The sequence below is a fragment of the Haemaphysalis longicornis genome, unplaced genomic scaffold (assembly GCF_048455015.1).
Source record: "Haemaphysalis longicornis isolate Haplotype H1 unplaced genomic scaffold, Haemaphysalis longicornis Haplotype H1 scaffold_10, whole genome shotgun sequence".
Lineage (NCBI taxonomy): Eukaryota > Metazoa > Arthropoda > Arachnida > Ixodida > Ixodidae > Haemaphysalis > Haemaphysalis longicornis.
In genome coordinates, this window is record NW_027526204.1 from 56,910,229 (window position 1) to 56,927,500 (window position 17,272).

The window sequence follows — 17,272 nt, forward strand, 5'->3', positions numbered from 1 at the left end:
GTGTATGCTCCCCTTCCAGTGTATGCTCCCCTGCTACACTGGGGTCCAAATGTCATTTGAACCAAATGTCATTTGACTCAAATGGGTTGCTTCAAATGCCATTCAGAATCCGCCGTGCTACACTACAATTTCGACGGCATTTGAAAGCTTTCACAACTGTTCGCTGTGCTGTAGTGGCGCTATTGTTGCCCCGTTCTGTTTTCGTACACTAATACAACAATCAAACTTAGGAGCAGTCCGAGGCAGTAAAATGATATCAAATTAGAAGAGACACCAGTTTTGACTCTAAATATGGCTGTCTTGCATTGTTTTTGTTTGTGTTTTTTGCAACTGACCCACTGGTTTTGAGAGTATGAAAATTAAATATGTTGATTTCGTATTTTAAGTAAATAAACAGTGAACAAACTTTCACAAACAACAATATTTTGTTTGTTTTACGTACGGAAGTATTATACTTTTTATTGCCGATCGAAGACGCTGTGTCCGAGAGTGCTGGAAATGGCATTTGAAATCTTAAATGTCTCTCTCGGTGCTCATTTGGCTCAAATGTCATTTGAGTCAAATGGCATTTAAAAACCTAATGTAGCAGCACAACTTGGCATTTGAGCCAAATGACATTTGGTTCAAATGACAGTGCACTGTGGCATTGAGATGTAGGGTGATTGGGCCGCTGAAATGGAGGGCTGGGGAAGTTGGTATACTTGCAAAGGAAAAAAGCAGTGCGAAAACTACCAAACACCAGCAAGAGAGCGCGGCTGCACACGGCACTCTGCTTGCGATTAATCTCTTTGTTGTCGTTGTGTACTTTTCTGCACTGTTATTTTCTTTCATTCAATGTGTAGTGGTTGTTGCTCTCCCATACGGGCCGAGAAACGAACACGGATTCGCTCATGGCCCTCTGGAGGATGCATGTGACAGGGAACACAGGGCAGGCACTCTGTAAGTCTGTTCAGGCATTGTTCGTTTAACAGAGCACCAAGCTGCTGTGACACAAGCGGGCAGCACAGACACCCGCCGCGGTGGCTCAGTGGCTAAGGCATTGCGCTGCTGAGCACATGGACGCGATTTCGATTCCCGGCTGGGGCAGCCACTTTTCTGATGGAGGCGAAAAGCAAAACCACCCGTTTGTTCGAGATTTCGACGCAACAGGTTTGAGGTTTCACCGGGTGGTGAAAATGAGGCGGTTCCCTCCACTACGGTGCACCTCATCGCCTGTGAAGTGTCAGCACATTAAAAGGGCCGTGAAGAGATTTTCAAAAAAATTGTGTTGTGTGTGCGCTTATAACCGTGAACCTTGATAAACAAACAATGCACACCCGTTTCGTTGGATGATATCGGCAAATAGGAAAACGGATGCAGTTTCGGTCTAACCGAGGCTTTCCTCCTCAACTCGTGAAGGGACGTTTCAGTAAGTCAGTAAGAAGCGGATCACAGTTTTCCCTCGTCTGCGCAATATGTCGGCCTTGAGCGGGCTTGCAAAGGGTCAGATAAAGCTACAACATTGGCGCCATCATACGTGCCCTGCAACTGAACGAGAGTTGTCTGATCTCTGATACGACTGATCAACATGGTCGAACTGTCAGTCAGCAACGTGGGCGAGTGGCGCAGGCAGAAGTAACCGCGTTGAATCTAAACAGGGCATTTGTTAACGGTTTACGCTGTTTCGCACGAGTCTAAACTGTCGTTTTGCTAGCCGATCTTGCACAAGTTTGCAGACGTCTGTCTCACGTAGCCTGTAATGTGAGTTGCGCGAACTTGAAACTTCTGACCTGACGAGATAAATGACCGAATGCTTAAAATGAGAACTTATTACATAAACATGTTTATTGAAGGAACTTCGAGTAGTCGGAACTTAAAACCCATCCATCATTTGCTCATCAAGCGGAAAAATAACTGAGAAGCAGCAATGCAGCGCCGAGTCGCCGAGTCCCAGCATGAAGTAGTTCGACGATTGCTGCTTTCTTGTTTGTTAACGCTGTTTCGTTGATTGTATGCGCTTCCCTTTGGCTTACTGCAGAGGCGTTCAATAGTAAGTTGGCAGTTAAAGCTCTTGGTTGATTATAATTCATTAAAACACGACAGACTTCTGGGTTACAAATGCGAAGAGGCTTTATGCAGCAGTTTTTTGCTGCGCGCGCTTCTCCCGTCAATAGTGTAGTGGATAAAGTGTCCGACCAGACCGACTAGGCTGGCCCTAACGCTGGGCTGGCCGGGAGCCCGCAAGTTCGAATCACACACAGGGCACCTTTTTTTTGCTTGAACGGTTTTGAGCCATTTCATACAAAAAAAGGTAAGGTTCCGAAGAGAATTCGGCAAAAGAACGCAAAGTTCAGCAGGGAAACTGGATACAAACTCTACAAAGAGCCAGTAGGTCTGAGTTCTGCTGCAATGGTTGCCAGACAACTGAAGCGGTCACGACACCGCCCACATGTATAGAAAACAGTTTTTTTTGGCAACGAATAAAGGATGCATTATTTTTATAATATCGGGTTTGCAGCTTTGCACAACAATATACACAAAGAACGTTGACCGCGTTCAACTCTCGAATGTACTTGACGTGACGTCACTAGTTGTGCTGTCGATCAACGATGCGCGCATGGTTGCTTGCGATGCACCTGAAAATGAGAATTTCAAAAGCGCCTCCTAAATTCGAGAAGCAATGAATTAAGATATTTGGGATTTATGTTCTTAAAAGGTCGTTCAAGCAGACAAAATTAAGCAAAGACGACCCATTAAGCAAAGACGACCCATTTAAGCCCCATAATCAATCAATCAATCAGGCACCAGAGTGGGTGACACTGAGGAATGTCCGCCGGCTGTGAGCATAACGGGTTTTCGGACTCCGCTGGAGAGAATGGGAGATCTGCCAGCCACCGTCTGGCTTGGCATAGAAGCCTGCCGTGTGATGTGCGGGAGTGCGAGCGATAAACAAGTGTTTGAGCACTGAACAAACATCACACACAGCGGAGGGGCGGCAGTGGTGTGTGAATTTTTCTCACTCTGTCCAGTGCTATGATGAGCTTAGAAGTTTGCTGTTAAAGGGGCAGGTAGGGGTTCACCAGCCTCTCCACCACCTGATCGTGGGATGCGTAAGAACACCTGAGTATAGGCAGCCCCGTCCCACAAGTGCAGTCACACAGAAACGGTGCCACACTAAGACAAATGGTGGGACCACCGATTTTATTCTTTCATTGAGCATTGAAGTGTATGGGAAATATAAATGATAGGTTCTTCTTGCAGGATGGTTAGCCGCACTTTGGAAGTCGTCAGTCCGGGACTAAGTGAACTCATCTCCTGATCACAAAAGCTACACAGAGGTGGGTCTACATTCATGGCTGCTCTTGGGCATCATGGTGTTTGCCTTCCGTTCACACAAATTTCTGTCATGTCAATGTTGCTTTGCATAAATATTTTCATTGTCAACATTTCCTTCCACTTCAACATTTCTAAAAGCACTTATTTTTGTGGATTTCAAAAAAACCATGTAGCCATAGAAATGATAGAACTTCATATGTACGAATACTTGCCAAAAGGAAACTTCATGAGGCTACTTTTAAACTACATAACTTGTGACAAGAAGTAAGGCATTTGAGTGAAATATCCACAGTGTGTGGGAAGCATTCACGAGAAGGCATGAGCAAAGCCTAAAGGGAATCTGCACAAGTCGCCCTGGCGGGATGTTCGGTTCTCTGTCACTGCTTCATGAGCGGCCATTCCCAAGATACTGTTCACTCACTCCTTCACAAGTGTGGCAATGCCATTGCGCTTCAGTGCACTCTCTCTACACTGCTTTGCGCTGCACTGGTGCTCTGCACTGCCGGGTGTTTGCAGTTCGCTCTGTGCAGCAAGAAAAGAGCGTGCCCCATTCAGGCCGAATGCCTTGACCTCGTGGTCCGGTTTGACTGAGGCGACCTGCTTGAGGGATCTGAGAGTTACAAGTAGTAGAGTGAAACCATGTTTTTGAGTGAAGGCAGAGCAGTTTCGCTTGTGGAAACGGTGAAGCCCTAGGTTTTTGTTCCCTGGAATGCGCGAAATGCAAGACGTTGTGAGGACTGCAGAACTGTACAAAATATCGAAGTGCAGGCATGAGGCGGGGAACACGCTCCAAGAAACAGCGGGGTCGGAGGAGGGCTCCCAGAAAGGGTTATAGAGTGCATTTCAAAGAAGGGTAGGCCACTTCCACAGTGCTAAACCAGCTTTTTTAATGATAAGAATCTTTATTTTGCCGAAAACTGGGGTAGGAGAGGGGCAGAGTGGGATATTCATTAAGAGTTGAAGGTACCCACGGGCCCTAAGGATGGCTCCTGGCAATGGTGAGCAAGGGGATTGAGCTGTGCAGGTAGCTGACGTGGGTATGGTCCAGTAGTGACAGGCATGCCTGCAAATTTCAGCAGAAAATTCAACCACAGATCAACGTCTACCTAGGCCTTTGCCCATTGGAATCTTAGATAGTTCTAAGCATCCCTCTTATGGTTTTATTTCCGAAGCTGTACAGCTGGCATCTCTAGCTTTCATCTGCAATCGAGCTAGGGCCTGCATAACTTTTCTGGGATTATCAGGATTTAATGGTGTGCCTGGTAGAAACTTGAAGCTGCAAAACATGTATGGGATGCACAGAAAAGTATGGTGAGTGATAAATCCTGCAATCCTGTCTGGCACAAAAGGTACTGAACAATAATTGCTTGGGCCAAGGGTTGTTTTGCATTGAAACAAAAGAGGTATGACTGGTAGGCTATACTGCATGCTGCTGCGCAAAGTTAATGGCATTTTGTGGGTGAATTTTTTCTGTGGGTGCTTTGCTTCCAGAAGACACATACAATGCTGAGATTGGTGTTTCATGTGGTGTGACATTGTTGGTGTTGACAGCGGTGTTCCTGCAATGTCCACCGATGGAGCCTGCAGCCAACAGACCCAGGCAGCCGTTGCCACTGGCACCAGAGGTACCGCTTCTGTTCCCTCTAGCTGCTACTCTGTATATTACTACTAATTTTTTTGCAGGTACACAGTGTGCCCCGAGGCTCCTCATCAGCATCACCTCGCAAACTGAACAGGAATTTCCAGGTTCGGATTTAGGATTTCTTGCCCGTGTGAGCGTTTTCATTTAGAGTAGTCAACAGCCACATGCATTGCAAATGAAGTGTTTTCGCTTGGTACTTTGTGTGTGATGTCAAAGTCCACCAAGTGCGCAATTCTAGCGCATGGGAGGGGAAACTAGGTTTGTTTGTAAACTCTTCTCAGGCATAGTGGATTAGTGGGTGCACTGGTGTGCACAAGGTTGTTTCAGTGTAGGTGATAAGCTGAGTTTTGAATGACGTAAATCCAATAATTACAGTGCATATTATTTGAGGTCACACTGATAAATTTCTGTTTTTTAATTGGGGTGTAGAGCACTACAACACTGTCACAGAGCCCTGGTTGGCAGAGGCGTGTTACTAAAGACAATTTTTTGTCAATTGTCTGCAGTAAGAAAAGCTTCCAGTTGTTGGTAGATATTTTTCACAGACCTCTTGACCATTGTATATACCGTAAAATTCCGAGCAAGCGCCCCCCCTCAGCAAGGCGCAATCACCAGCAAAGAGAAGGGGGGGCGCTATCCCGGAACGGCACCAAAATTCAAGATGGCGGCGACAATTGTTTTTACGAAAAAAAAAACGCAGTGCGCGTAGTTTTAAACTTTCATTAGGACGATGAACTTTATTACGCAAAATATGTTACTGTTAGTTACTTTGGAAACCATTCGAAAACTTATCAGCAAAAAAAAAAAAGTTCGCAGCACTCTGCTGCCTCAATCTTCGGGTACAAAGGCTTGATCTTACTGCTGTTCGTCACTTTCGCAACCATCGAAAGGCTCCTCAGAGTCTGTAGCCAAAAACAGTTCAGCGCATTCGTCTTCCAGTCCGCCCCGGTCTTCTGGCACCACGGCTCCGACATCTGCGAGCCCGCTGTGCAGGTCACCGTCCTTGGAGCCATCGATTGCGTTTGCAATGCTGCACCCCTTGAAGCAGCGCGCCACAAGGACCTGCTGCCACGACGGCTTCTTAAAGTTGCCTTTCGACGTCATTTCGCCATCGCAGGAAGTTCGCGGAAGTCCGGAACGCGCTTAATGCCTCCGCAGATTCCTCGGGCGTCCTCTGGCTCTCGTTCATGGCGTGGCACATTGCAATGCCGAACCGCTGCTTCCAAACCTGCTTATGTAGTGGCTGGAAGCTACAAAGTTACCCAACTGCATGCTGTTTGCTATTTTCACAGCCTCTTCAGACAGCAGCCGGTTGCTAACGGCGCATCCCACGCTTCTTTCGCGCTCTAAGAACTCGAACAGCGTAGCGTCCACGTACTCGCTGAACACTGGGGCGCTGTTGCTTAGCTTCCGTCGAAGTTTTGCTGCAGGAGATTGTCGAAATTCTTCACCTTGGTCCAAATTAATCCGGAGCCCTCCACTACGGCGCACCTCATCGCCTGCGTTGCGTTGGTGCGTCAATCAATCAACGAAATTCTTCACCTATTTACGCATGCGCTTTCAGTCGAGCTTGAACTGTCAAGAAGTCTGGTGCACGTTTTTCCTGTGCTCTCGGTGCCATCGGATCACCTCGATTTTCTTTGCAACTGTGTAGGAATGCATGACCTATCAACGCCAAAACAAAGAAACAAATGGCGTGTAGCGTTCGGTTGAAGCAGATTGGATTGGATTCTTAGACTGGCTCTAGCAAGCCAGTGTTGCCTGCACGTGGTGCGTGATAATTGCGTGGAAATTTGAAATTAGTACTGAAGTGGTGGGGGGGCGCTTGCACGGGTGGGGCGCTTGCTCGGAATTCTACGGTATTTCTATGTTGTATCAGGGTCCCTCAATGCTTTTCTGGTCACGAAACTCCTTTGTAACGCCTCAGGAGGGGGTTGCGATCTCGCTGAAGCCGCCACGCGGCGGCGCTGGGAGCACAGGGGGGGGCAGGTGATACCTGTGCGCTGCATCAATGAAGCTAGGCTCCCACGGAATCTGGCAGCGTCGACAAGTTGTTTTCACAGTTTCAAGAAATTAGTCGATCGCAACTCTTAGATAACTGACTGATGGCAACTTTGAGCGCTCGCCATCGACCTTCAGGCAGCCTGTCTGAAGCATTGTTCCTATGACGCGCACCAAAATTATGCTCTGTCAACGAAACTCTCAGCTTTGTCAACACAGTGTGTGCATTACCAGAGTCCTTGAAAAGCATTGAGAAGCTCTGGCATCATACAAGGTACTGTCAGTCCCTCGTCACATTTATTCGCCCTCGTGGTGGCACTGTCAACCTGTAACGAATTTGAACCGCACTGCATATATTGGGCGGTACAACATTCTCGTGCGCCGTGGCGTGCCTTTTTCTATTCATTTCTGATCCCACGAATGACGCCGCATCGAGTGTAACCACACTGCACCCGCACTTTGCACGATCTAATGCAGTAATTACCCCCAGCATTCATACCTTCCGCGAGCGTCACAAGGTACCCTCAGCGTTTCTTGGACCAAAGAGTACAACCTTGATTACCTTTCTCTGGCTGGGATTACTTTCCTTGGCTATGTGTTCATTGGGGCACACTCTACACATGACCTCCGAGATCTTGTTGTTCAGAAAATGTTTTGCCTTCCTTGATTGCTGACCTGTGTTGTATAAATCTATACATTTTTGCCCATTTTTTATTCATTTCTGTTCCTATTTGTTGTATTTTTGTATGCCTTATATTCACTTTTGTCATCCTGTCAGGAATTTTCCATCTCCATTTCCTACTCTTGTATTAGTGGAAAAATGTGTTCATTAGCTTCAGGTTATTTCTCTCCCCAAATCCAACCAGTATATCTCCTCGGCTTTTGTGAGTGCCTATTCCAAAATTTCCTACTGATTTTTCTACTATTCTGGTTGCACCTACTTTTACATTAAAGTCTCCCATTACAATTGTGAACTGCACTGTTTTCTTTTTCATTGCTCACTTGACATCAGGGGCGGATCCAGGCTTTTTCTGAGAGGGGGGTCAGCTCCTATCAGTGATGATGATGAGTAGGAGGAGGAGGTGGAGGAGCCTTATTCACTGAAATTTCGGGAAAGCAAAAAGACAAGGAATACAACAAGTCATCAATTCACCCTTTTCTGCGACCGGAGTGGTTATCTTCTTGGAGGTTTAAATTAAAAAATTAAGGGAGGGGTCAGGATATCCGGACCCCCCTCTGGATCCGCCAATGCTTGACATCTTCGTAGAAGTGTTCTATGGCCTCTTCTTCATAGCTAGCTGTTGGTACAGAGGATTGTATTGTTTAACCTGTATCGCTTGTGTAGCTTGATCACAGCAACTCCGACCCTTTTGTTTATACTGATGAATTGTTCCACATTCCTTGCTGTCTCCCTGTGGATGTGTGGATCGAAAATCCCATCCCATGTTCTTTCTTTTCGTGAGGTCCCCAATAGCACAGAATATGCCTCCTGCGTATTCCTATGAAGCCTTCTCCTCTTCTGACCTCACTCAGCCCAATAATATTCCACTTCATGTCCGAGAGCTCCTCTGATACTACAGCTAAGCTTCTCTCACTAGGCAGGGTGTGTGCATTTTATTTGCGAGGTTTAATTTCCAAAGGCGGCCTTCCTGGTCCCAGAGATTCTTCGCACCCTCTGCTGTGTCAGTGGAATGACTGCCACTGGTGTCAGGTGCTCTATAGCTGCTGGGGACTAAGGGCGGAAAGTTGGGTCGGCAATAATAGAAGGTTGGGCCAACTACTACACCAGTGTAGCCAAATCCTTCTCTGGTGAGGGAGTGCTGTTTCTGTCCCTAAGAGCCTTCCTAGCATGGTTGCACCTATTTATTTTAGCCTTTCAGGTATCTGGAATGGTGTTTACTGCTGGGCCAGGCAGCGCTCCATACCTGGGATATTTTGCCAGCAAAAAAGTAATAAAAAACGAGAAAAAGAAAGGGAGATGAAAAAAAAGAAAAGCAGACAAAGGAAAAGGGACTGTCGCATATGTGTTTTCAAAATAATGTGCTCCTGTTTGGCCTGTTTAAACGACGGAGGGAGGAAAGACTGAGTGAGTGAGAGAATGAAGAGCGGCCAGGGCTGTTGTCCATGAAAGGAACAGGAAGGCATGTAGAGCTTTGATAATGTAATCACGGGATGGACCATTTTGTTTGTTGTATTTGGGGTTATCGAGGTCGAAAAACAGGTGAATTGGTGATAGTTATTAACATTCGAGTCAGTCTTCCAAAGCGTGCCATTGTAGCTGTCCCTGGATGAGCTTTAAAAAACAGAAAAAGAAAAAAAAACTAATTGATACTGCATTGGGTGACAATCGTGGTCACGGCTTCTTTCAAAGCATGCTGTTAGTTCCCTCACCTCAGGTGGTTGAAATCAGTTACAAAGAAGCTGGCATGCGCAGCAATTGTACTGCCAACACAAACCACATACTCGTAACAGTGCATGCATGAGAAAACAAAAACAAAGCTGCAGAAGTTAGCATAATTACTCACAGACAGAACGCACGCGAGTAAGCTGAGTACGTGCTTATCCTGGGTAAATATGATCCCTCACAATGCTCCGCCACTTACTAAGTTGCAGGTGTTCGAAATAGCTCTATGAAGCCAGTGCATGCAGCAATTGTACTCTGAAGGTGACAGCACACTCGTAACAGTGCACACATGAGAAAAGAAAAAAAGAAAGCCACAGAAGCGAGCATAATCTGCCCACTGAGACATTATCCTGCGTTTACATCCATTATATATGTTGTATAGAAGTCTTGTGTAGGTCTCCTCTATTCCCGATCTTTCAATGCTTCCAGCACTGCTGCGGTGTGTACTTAGTTTTTTCATACTCTACAAATGTCATGTAAAGGGAGCGTATGCTGCACATCTTTCTATAATTTAATTGATGGCATGCATGTGATTCATTGTTGAGTATCATTTTTTAAAACTAGCCTGCTCTCTAGGTTGTTGGTATCTAGGCTATCACGTATACGGTTAACTGCTACGTTGGTAAGCAGCTTGTATTCAACTGAGAGAAGGTTAATGGGTCTCCATTGTTAAGGTCTTTGGTAGCCTCCTCCTTGTGAACCATAATTATGGGGGTGTTTTCCCACGCTGTGGGCACTTTTACGAGTCCTTAAGCACTCTGAAAATGGCACAGCAGGCTTTTCCAATACAATATCGTTCAGAAGGCATAGTTCACCACCTACTCTTTGGTCGCGTTCTCCAATTGAAAGTTGCATTTTTGAGTATGTGTGCACATTTTTCCCTAACTGGATGCTGGAAATCATTGCCAATAATTGCTGCGGTGGCCTTTTGGCTGCACGGCGCCCAGCTTGAAAGATGTGGCATCGTGTTGGCTGAAGTAAGAGAGGTTATTCGAATTGTATGAGCTGCCGCTGGTCTCAAGACGCCTTCTACTTCAGTTTTTATGACCGTAGTTAGGGTACATCAGTTGCACTTCAATTATGGAAATTACGGTCACAAGCCTAAGATGAGAGTCGACAAAAACTTGATATACTCAATATTCCCAACTATGGAACGTTTCAGTGCATTGTTGGGTCTGAAATCTTCTCCTATCGTTGATCTGACGGAAGCGTGTCATAATTTGCATGCAGGTTTCATAGACCGCTCCCCCAATATGGGACTGTTTGTAATTGGCGTACAACTTGCTCACATTCACCTTTCATTTGCATGTTTGACGTGTCGCAAAACTCAATGGCTAGGTGGGCTGCTGAGCCCAAGGATGCAAGTGCAAGCCGTTGTTGGCAGTTTTTTTAAAGTAGTAAATGAAAACATCTTTGCATTGAGATTTTACAGTGTGTAAAAATACCACCACTATTTTGGGCACAGTGGTACAGGGGTGGAACAGCTGCACCACTTTGTGCCATTGAGCACCAAACTTTATTTGCACTATTCCGCGCGCATCGATCCTATTGCGCCAAATTCGTTAAACAGCGCCACAGCGCCTGAATTGAGCTGCTAGATAGGACCGCCACGATGCCCCATGCCCAAAAATTGGCCGAAACATCAGTTTGTAAGCACATATGGTTTCGGTTTCATCAAGGCTATGAGTGGCTGTGGAAGTTGGGTTTTGCTTCGCTCAATGCTCCCACTCCTGCGCCAAATGCGCCATTGCCATTTGCACAAAATGAGGTATCCTGCACCATCCTGATAAAAAAAAACACGATTTCGCAAGCGAGTGTGCCAAAAGTACGCCAAAATTTGTGTCACGCAAATGGTGTGCGGCCTGTTACAAGTACTACTTCACAGTGCTCTCTAGACATGTATAACTAATTTGGTGGGATAACTCGAACTCCCTAGTACCCGTTATCACATTTGCCGTGGCGCACTGGTGTAGTTTGCGGGCCAGAGAAGCGAATTTGGTTGGCGCTGTCGCTGTACCGCCGATACAGTGTTTTGTTAGAGCAAGTGATTGCAGCGCTGGCGCGCCGCAGTTAACAACTTTCCTGCTTTCTGTAGTTCCCAATGGTTCCAGCAATAAACAATAGATAGTTTTAGGTGGTGTTTATTGCCAGCCCTCTCCGCTCTGAGAGCCAGAAGGAGCGCCATTTCGCGGCATGCGTGATGTTTTCGGCAGCAAGCTCCCGCTTCACTTGCCGCAGGCTCGCTGATTGGGCCATCGCCAGTGGAGCGGGCCGTGAAAAACTTCCAGTCTCTTTAGTAAAAAATCTAGGCGGGAAATGCACACGAAGACTGATAGCAAGCACCTGCATCTAATAATGAAAAAGTAAAATGCGACGGCTTCCCTTAACAATTCATAAACAAAGACACGTAGTTCTTCCACTATGCAGGTTTGTTGAAGCCCTTCAGTAATAATTATCGTGTTGCATGTCGCCTTTTATCCGCACCCCAAAGGAACTAAGTACCTTGCAAATTGTTTTGCTGCATTTTTGCTGTTGGGTGGAGTATACTCGGATGTTTAATGATGATGATGGTTAGTGGCTCTCCCTTTGAATCGGAACGTCAATTGTCAGCTACCAACTTGCCTGTTTTATTACGCTTACTTGCCCACTCCTAGCTAACCTAATAGATTTGCTAATAGGTAGATAGAATTACATCAAACTTGTGCGACATCTATCAGCTGTTTGAAAAACGTGAAAAAATTCATATTGCTTGATTCCACGGGTGCCAGGGAGGGCTTATAAATAGCCAAATGGGGCTGCTTGTTGTTGTGGTTGTTGGGAAAAAGTTTTTTAATGGGCTATTTTTGAACTATTAGGAGAACCGATTGTGAAAGCTGTTTTCAATGCATGTTCGAGCCTGCCAACTGGGAAGCATTTTCAGTGACTCCTGTAAAAGCCTTCACCTAGCAAAGGCAAGACAATTATGCTTCAGCCATGCTGTTCATTTGTGATCGCATGTGTGAAAATCACCTTGAAGCGCCTTGCACCTGATCTGACACTGTTACACAAGCTCCACATCAATTACTGGACGTTACTGGTCCCTTTTTAGTGTTCAGCAATGCTTTGGACACATGTAGCAGTAGATGTTTAGTTGCTCCGAGGGGCTCCAAATTGCTCTAAAATAAATTATTTACTGATACAAAAATTGCTCCAAATCATCGTTCATCAAGTACAAGAACTGTGTTCCTGGTTCAGTGAAGTTTCTAGTTCACGGTATACTGCCTGATATAGATTAAATTTAATTGGCATGGGGTAGGCACAGCAGCCTGGGCCAGCCTCTGGCCAAATGGCCTTTCTGGCTACTCCAAACCTGCTATGAAAGGCAATCCTGCCTGCTCCCTGGACTGCTCCCAAACCCGTATATCCTGTTCCACCCCTGGTGGTAATTAAAATTGAGAACAGTTGTGCAAGAAAAAAACGGTGTTAATGCATGCCTATTTCTGTTGCATCTGTTTTTATTCTGCAGCCATTATCAGGGTATATTAAAAACATCCAGGAGGTTTAAATTTATCTGTGGTCCTTTATTTTTCTCTGCCTTATGGCCAGGGGCAAATATTGCACATAAAATCCCCAACAGTTGCGTTTTGAGGATCCGTGTGGTAGAGTGATTGCTTAAAAGAGATTGCAAGTATCCTTTTCTCAAACCGGTCAACCTTTGTGGGGCTTTGTGTAATAAAGGCATAAATTTTCAGTATCCTCGTCATCATCAGCCTGTCTATGCTCACTGCATGGCAAAGGCCTCTCCCACAGATCTCCAATTATCCCGGTCCTGTGCTGGCTGTTACCAGTTTATCCCTGCAAACTTCTTGATCTCATCCGCCCACCTAGCTTTCTGGCACCCCCTGCTACGGTTGCCTTTTCTAGGGATCCACCCTGTTACCCTTAATCAGAGTTTGTTAAACTTGCTTCATAATTATGCTTCACCAGCTGTATTTTTGCCTCCTAAAGATGTAAAAAATGGCGAAGGATCCACATAATCCTTATTTAGGCATTCCTGTGATGCCTCATTATTAGCTTCGATGCGCAGTTTCACGTATTTTCATGTGCCTATTTTCTAGCCACTTTTTGACATCAAATGTATGCTGCAGTCATTCCTTTGGCAGTTTTAGGATGTATGGAGGTATGCAAATCCTGCAGGTTTTAATAATGCCCCTGTCTCCACAAATTCTGATGTCTGAGCAGGAGCAAACACGTTTGGTGCTTTGATACATTCTTGTGTGGATTTTGCCTCGGGATTTGTGTGACAGTCATTGCATTTGGATGCTCTGATCTTTGGCTTTCCTCGTTCTTACAGTTGACGACGCTCAAGCTGGTGCACCGCTCAAGACACACCATGCTACACGGGCTGGTGGAGACATTCCTGGGAAGCCTGGTTGTCGCACCTGCTCCTGCCGTCCACCCACTGGCAACGAAAGGTGGGTTTAGGGCGATGGTTGCACTGTTCGAGCTTGTAGTAAATAACAAATGGCCCGTGCTGTCTGCCGAACACCTGTGGACGTATTGCACAAACCAGAGGATAATCCCAGTGGAAGATTCTCAAAGCTACACTAAATAAATGTTGATCCACTTATAATGCCATTAATTGCGACATGGGCAAGAACTAATGAGGTTCCGGCTGCAGTTTTCATGATGGACGCAAAAACGGAAACACCCCCGTGCCAACAATTCACAGCACATCAAAAGTGGGTGTCTATTAGCCTGCAGCCATTCACTATGGCACTCCACGTAGCAAACGTATTGCTTTAGTGTGTTATATATAGGGTTGTTCATTTTTGGGATTGGTAATTTTATAATTGCGATTTGTTTTTTTCAATGCCGCCTGTATTATCATTGCCTGACGCGTCGCGCGCTTTTCAATGGGAAGGGTAGGGACGCTTAGTTCAGGCACTGATCCGCTATGTGGCGCGTGCCGGCGGACATCTCGCCTTACGTCATTGCTCGCGAGTCGTGAACACTGCACCCACTTCTACGACGTGTGTCTATCGGCTTGCCTGTTGGGCTTCAAGGGCCGTTTCGCTTACATCTTAGCCGCGACTGGGCGCTAGTTCTATGGCGCACTGGGGATCCCGTTCAACGTGTCGCTCGCTTTATACTTGCTGCATTTTTTCGAAGATAAAGACGGAGGCGGACTGAAATAGTGTAAGAACATACTGATTGTCGAATAGACATATAGCTAACAGAAAAACGATATTTTCGGATGGGGCAGCCATTATTTTACTGATATTTTTCTTTCTGGAGTATTTAGAGAAGAAAAAATTGCGTGCACGTTTTTTGTTGAGCCGCTCATTCTACGATTACTTTCCAATAATATTACGTGCTTGTAAACTTCAGAAAATTATAGGAAACAAAAGGATAAGCAGCTGGGATCCCGCCACGCTGTCCGGGTGCTTCTACAGTACAGTCCTCAATATTAGAAGTGCGTACCGTTGCGGAGTGTGAACAGCGGGGTTAAAACAATACCTAAATGCGGAGGGGATAGAGCTGGGATGATCCACTCAGAAAATTTGAGGGCCTGTGATCCGAGTAGATAAGCGCGCAAAGCCAGCATCAGCCTGCGGGGAGCGCAAGGGATTTTGCTTCGTGACAAAGGAAGTTTTATTAGTGACAGATTAAGACAGACAGGCATGGTGAAAAACAAGAAGGCGTAGGAGCGCCGCCCCGGGAATGCTAAACAAACTTTCCACTATTTTGCATAGTTTCCGAGAAGCGGCGCTGGCTGGCGGACACGAAAGCACGCTGGAAGGCTACGGAGCGGGGAAGGGTAGGAGAGAGCAACAAGAGAGTGGCTGTTTGGCCATTTTTCGCTCACGCGTTAGGCAATGTTTATACAGGCGGCGTTGGTTTTTTATATTGGGGGGGTAAAAATTGGATGCTATTTTTCAAACTTCCAATCGCGGAGAAATTAGGATTTTTTGTAAGACCATTTTGAGATTTGCGTTTTTTCAGGTTAAATCTACAGGTCTACTAAGTAATACATTCAGTTTTTTATCAACAGGCATCACAAGCTTTTTTAATGCATTAAAATTGGTGTTTGTTTCAAGCTGGTAATTGAGGAGATATCAGGGTTTCCTAGCAAATATTCTCAGAAATTTGGCATTTGTTTGAATAAGGATCAGTCATGGTGAGAGTAAAAAGCGTCGATAACTTCTGAGAGAATACTTTGTTTTTGGAAGAACCTGATCATCGTTTTTTAGGCATTCTTGTTTACGTACATTATCATCTGCACGCGAAACATGTGTCTCCATTTGAGACCTGTCCGACCATTGGACGTATCTCAGCTGGGAGTAAGTTCTCTCGACATCACAACTTCCATTAGCTTGGCACAGCAATGTTAGTGCAGCATTTACCAGCCCAGGGTAACGAGTGCCAGTGCTCAGTGAGTTCAAATGCTGTAATTGTGAGGCTTGCTTCCAGCAAGAACTCGCTGAGACCGCCGGACCATCAGCCCACGAGTCTGCAGATCAGTACTTTCAGGGGTGAGACAGCTGCGCATATTGCGCAGTTTTGATACAAATTTGTTCTCCTGCGCCAGGCTGCTCCAAAAGCTTGAAATTTTCGAAAACTGCGCCAAACTGCTTCAAAACAGTCTGAGAGCCAAGGATTTTAACGCTCCGGTCAGTTTCAGTGGGGAAAATACTTACTGGCTGCATACTTTTCCAGCGTCTTTAAGGTGACGCTGTTTGCAAAGGTTTAATTGATTGATAGTTCAGTAAAAAACCTGCATAAAATTGTCCCCGAGAGAGTTTATAGTTTTTTTCGAAAGTTCCAATGTCGGGTTGCACATGTTATATTGTGTGAGTTTTGAAGTTTTCCCATCGAAAACCATTGCAAATTCCTCTAGAAAAAATACTTGTGCACTGAGGCGGCGAACTACTTGTGCAAGGTGATGAAAAAACGGCAATTTTATGAGCGCCGTATCTCCGGAACGACTTTACTGGGCGCCGCCATTTTGGCGTGGTGAAGATTGGAAAACGACTGCCGCATAAAGCAGTTGCTCGTGGTTCAGGCAGAGTGCTCTTTGCCGACTCCTACCGTGGTTTTGGTTATTGGAGTGGCTGGGTTCACATTTAGTCGTTTTATCTGTTGCGGGGAGTTGCGTGACTAGAAAGACGGGAGTTCACTAAAAACAACATGGTACCCGCGAATTCGCCGTGTTTCGGCATTGGGTGTGAGGCGCGGTGCGTGCTTGAAGTGAAATTTCGCACTCATTGCAGTGTTATTAAACGCTGAGTTATTGCTGCCTTTGACAGCGAGCGGCAATAATGAAACGACCGACACTGCAGAAGTGGCGGCGCAGGCTACATCGCTGCAAATTGTCCAAGCAGTGTCCGATAGCGGGACGGGCTATTATGCACCTTAGTAATAATGGTTTATTCATCTTAAATGAAATTTAATGCCAAAACAAAGGTGGCTATACATACCAACGTTGCTCAAATTACGATCGTAGTGAACGTGCACCTTGCGACGACTGTTACCTCGTTTTGCGCAACTTTTACCATGGCGATGTCTACACTTGTGCGTAAAGCCGAGTCTGGGATTACAAAAATAATTTCGGCATTCAGATGATAATAAAAGTGCCTTTCGATTGCTTAAATTTTCAATTCGATATTTTTCAACGGACCCCCACTCTTGCATAGAGGCTAAGAATTTAAAAGTGGTTTGTAAAAAGGTAGTGCAGTTCGTACCTTGTGATACTCTCGTAGAAAAGAACATTATTGAAAGGCTTTCAGTGTTATGTACATTCAAAACTGATAATAAAAAGGGCACTTCCCCCCCCCCCCCTCCCCGAGTTGCCAAAAATTTGTTTTTTTAGGCTCCCAAGGTGACAAAATAAATGTCGTTCATCTGCTCCAATTCAAGGTTCTGCTGCT

The 17,272-nt window shown here is 45.7% G+C and overlaps 1 protein-coding gene across 5 annotated transcripts in view; it reads left to right on the top strand.

The window, feature by feature from the left end:
* LOC144158581 (uncharacterized) overlaps nucleotides 1–17,272 on the top strand; it is a 116,830-nt gene that overhangs the window by 1,119 nt on the left and 98,439 nt on the right. For 2 of the 5 annotated variants that reach the window (XM_077689561.1, XM_077689562.1), the window contains exons 2-6: nucleotides 3,241–3,317; nucleotides 4,807–4,940; nucleotides 4,999–5,061; nucleotides 12,258–12,313; nucleotides 13,696–13,816. In XM_077689561.1, coding sequence (XP_077545687.1) covers nucleotides 4,838–4,940; nucleotides 4,999–5,061; nucleotides 12,258–12,313; nucleotides 13,696–13,816 — 343 coding nt within the window. In that variant the 5' untranslated portion in view covers nucleotides 3,241–3,317; nucleotides 4,807–4,837. The remainder of the gene's footprint in view (nucleotides 1–3,240; nucleotides 3,318–4,806; nucleotides 4,941–4,998; nucleotides 5,062–12,257; nucleotides 12,314–13,695; nucleotides 13,817–17,272) is intronic. The other 3 variants (XM_077689563.1, XM_077689559.1, XM_077689564.1) reach the window with 2 other exon arrangements.